The sequence below is a fragment of the Macrobrachium rosenbergii genome, chromosome 1 (genome assembly GCF_040412425.1).
Source record: "Macrobrachium rosenbergii isolate ZJJX-2024 chromosome 1, ASM4041242v1, whole genome shotgun sequence".
NCBI lineage: Eukaryota > Metazoa > Arthropoda > Malacostraca > Decapoda > Palaemonidae > Macrobrachium > Macrobrachium rosenbergii.
Genome location: NC_089741.1, coordinates 38,106,270 through 38,109,863, shown reverse-complemented (window position 1 = coordinate 38,109,863; position 3,594 = coordinate 38,106,270). Strand labels below are relative to the sequence as shown.

The 3,594-nt window shown below is 37.2% G+C and overlaps 1 protein-coding gene across 1 annotated transcript; it reads left to right on the top strand.

Moving 5' to 3' along the window:
* Positions 1-2,509: 2,509 nt before the first annotated feature.
* On the top strand, positions 2,510-3,022 carry LOC136840244 (nucleolar protein 58-like). The gene has a single exon (XM_067106862.1). The coding sequence runs from the start codon at positions 2,510-2,512 to the stop codon at positions 3,020-3,022; it is 513 nt and encodes a 170-aa protein (XP_066962963.1).
* The last annotated feature ends 572 nt before the right edge of the window (positions 3,023-3,594 follow it).

Genomic DNA, 3,594 nt, shown 5'->3' with positions numbered 1-3,594 from the left:
TTTTTAAAAAAACATTCCACTGTATTTAGTTTTCTGTAAAAACTATTGTGCCGGCTTTGTCTGTCTGTCCGCACTTTATTCTGTCACACTTTTCTGTCCGCATTTCTCTGTCCACAAGTACTTTTTCCCTGTCCACCTCAAATCTTGAAACTACTGAGGCTAGAGGGCTGCAAAATGAACAAGTTCATCCCACCTTCCAATCATCAAACATAACAAATTGCAGCCCTCTAGCCTCTGTAGTTTTCATTTTATTTAAGGTTAAAGTTAGATATAATCGTTCATCTGGCAACCATATAGGAGCGGCCACCACTGGGCCTTGGTTAGAGTTTCATGGGCCGTGGCTCATACAGATTTGTATCGAGACCTCCGAAAGATAGATCTATTTTCGGTGGCCTTGATAATACGCCGTACAGAAAACTCGATTGTGCCGAAGAAAATTCTGCCCATATTTTACTTGTTTTTTTATTACATTTTCAGTTCAATTGTATCCTAATATTTTAAATTACCTCTTAGAGGATAATTCACTGAAATTAAATCTCTATTTTATTATATTTATTACGTATAATTTCATTAACGTTATTTTTTTCATAGTCATCTTTTTTTTAGTACATTTTCAGCTTAATTATATTCTAATTTCTTAATCTGTCTTTGAGTAGACAGTTCACTGTCATTCAGATTTGTATTTATCAAGTGTAGATATATTTTTGTTTTTATCAAATTTCTATCTACGATATTATTCTGATCTATTCTTTAGCATCATTTATGATGTATTCATAAATTTAATACCTGAAAATAGTTTAAGAATCACAAAAAGGAAGCAACATGTAAAAAACGCGCCGAAGTGTCCTCGGCGCAATTAAGTTTTCTGTACAGCGTCTAATCAAGGCCACCGAAAATAGATCTATCTTTCGGTGGTCTCGGTATAATGCTGTATGAGCCGCGGAGCATGAATCTATAACCACGGCCCTGTGGTGGCCTGTCCTTTATCGTTGCCAGATGCGCGATTATGGCTGACACAACCCCAATAAAATCAAAAACTACTGGGGCTAGGGAGGGCTGTAATTTGGCATGTTTGATGATTGGAGGGTGGATGGATCAATATACCAATTTGCAGCCCTCTATCCCTTTAAATGGTTTTTTAAGATCTGAGGCAGGCAGAAAAGTACGGACAGACAGACAAAATTAAAACAATAGTTTTCTTTTGCAGAAAACTAAAAAAAACTGTTTTTAAATATCCTCCTTTCCCTATCATTGGCTGAGGCTGATAAGGAATAGACGAGATACGTAAGAGAAAAGCTTTGTATGAAATCCGTTATACAAGAAATCTGGGGTTCCCTCTTACCCCCTCCCCCCTTCCTAAAAAAGAAAAACTCAGGGCCTTTGTTCCCTACGGTTTACGAAGAGGATATATCTTCAGAAACATCTAAATCTCCCCGTAGTCGATAAGATATTACGAGGGAGAGGAAAAAAAAGAGAAATCTTTCAGAAATCTGGATAAAGCTCTCCGGAGGAGAAGCGCTTTCTGGAGCCAACAGAGAGAGAGAGAGAGAGAGAGAGAGAGAGAGAGAGAGAGAGAGAGAGAGAGAGAGAGAGAGAGTGTGTGTGTGTGTGATGGATCTATGATTTTTTTTTTATCAGAGAATAAAATAAATTTTTATCTTTTTAGAATCAGGGGAGATTGATAGTTGGTAGTGTGATATATATATATATATATATATATATATATATATATATATATATATATATATATATATATATATATATATATATTGTGTATAGAGAGAGAGAGAGAGAGAGAAGAGAGAGAAGAGAGAGAGAGAGAGAGAGAGAGGGGGCATGTGTTTAAATCAACCCCATAAGACAAGAACAGGATATATATATTATGCTATAAATCCATAATTTGACTTAGCTAAAATTACAGCACGAGACGCTATAATGTACATCACGATTCTGCATTAAATAAAAAAAACTTAAAAATAAGAAAGGATAAACAAAAGAAACAGAAAAAAGTTTAGGAAGCAGCAACAGATTTCCAAGACGACAAAAGAGAGAGGAATTTCAAAGCAGATTCCATCAGTTTCTGGCGCTGACCCTTTCAAAGGTCCAGGAGCGAAGTCTGTAATTCCATAATCCTTTCTGGCACTGGAAACTCTGAATGCAAGTAATTGGGGGAGCTTTCCAGGCGTAAGCTTGCAGGTATATATAAGGTTTCCAGGTATTTGCTTTCCAGATATAAGCTTTCCAGGTATAAGGTTTCCAGGTGTATGCTTTCCAGATATAAGCTTTCCAGGTATAAGGTTTCCAGGTATTTGCTTTCCAGATATAAGCTTTCCAGGTATAAGGTTTCCAGGTATTTGCTTTCCAGATATAAGCTTTCCAGGTATAAGGTTTCCAGGTATAGATTTTCCAGGTATAAGTTTTCCAGGTATAAGTTTTCTAACCGTAAGTTTGGTTTCGTTATCAGCCGAGTCTATAGACTTCCCCTCGCCTGGAAGCATAAGAGAAGACAATGCAAGCGAAAGCACTAGGGGGAAAAAAGCTGCAAGCAAAAGCACAAGAGAAGAAAGCACAAACGAAAACAGAAGAGAAGAAAGTCCAGGCGAAAGCAGAAGAGAAGAACGTGCAAGCAAAAAGTTCAAGAGAAGAAAGTGGAAGTGAAAGCACGAGAAAAGAAAGTGCAAGGGAAGAAATTCCAAGTGAAAGCACGAGAGAAGAACGGAGGAACGTGCACGTGAAAACACAAGAAGAGAAAGTGCAGGCGAAAGCACGAGAGAAGACAGCGCCAATGAAAGCACAAACGAAGAAGAAGAAGAAGAAGAAGAAGAAGAAGAAGAAGAAGAAGAAGAAGAAGAAGAAGAAGATTTACGCAAATGGAACCACAAAAAAAAAGAAAGGCGCGCAAGAAGAAGAAGAAGAAGAAGAGGAAGAAGAAGAAGAAGAAAAAGAAGAAGAAGAGAGAGGAGAGAGAAGATCTATCAACTTCTTCGGGCCGAATTGCTTCCCAATATCGCCAACATCCTAAACGCCTGGCAATATTGAGGTTCACTGATATTTATAGCATTGGTACCTTGCTCTCTCTCTCTCTCTCTCTCTCTCTCTCTCTCTCTCTCTCTCTCTCTCTCTCTCTCTCTCTGTCTGTTCGTATGTGTCAATATGTTTCTTCCTATTGGTTCAGGTTCTTATTTTTGCTTTTTTTTTGGGAGTGGGGAGGAAGGGGCCGGTGATTTATTACCCAGGGAAGAGAGGGGGAGGGGGCTAAGTTCGATTCGTCAGTGGCAGTGCAATGCATGAATAGGTTGTGATGTAGGTACTTGGATATTCATGTTTTTATTTTGTATGTATGTATGTATGTATGTATGTATGTGTATATATATGTATGTATGTATGTATATATATATATATATATATATATATATATATATATATATATATATATATATATATACATTTATATATATGTATGTATGCATTGCAACCACACATACACGTACCATACAACAAAATACAGCGCGATAAACTTCGCATGAATAATGGTCGTATATATTCGCCAGTGTACAAAGGATGACTGGGGAACTGGAATTTTTACTTTCAAAC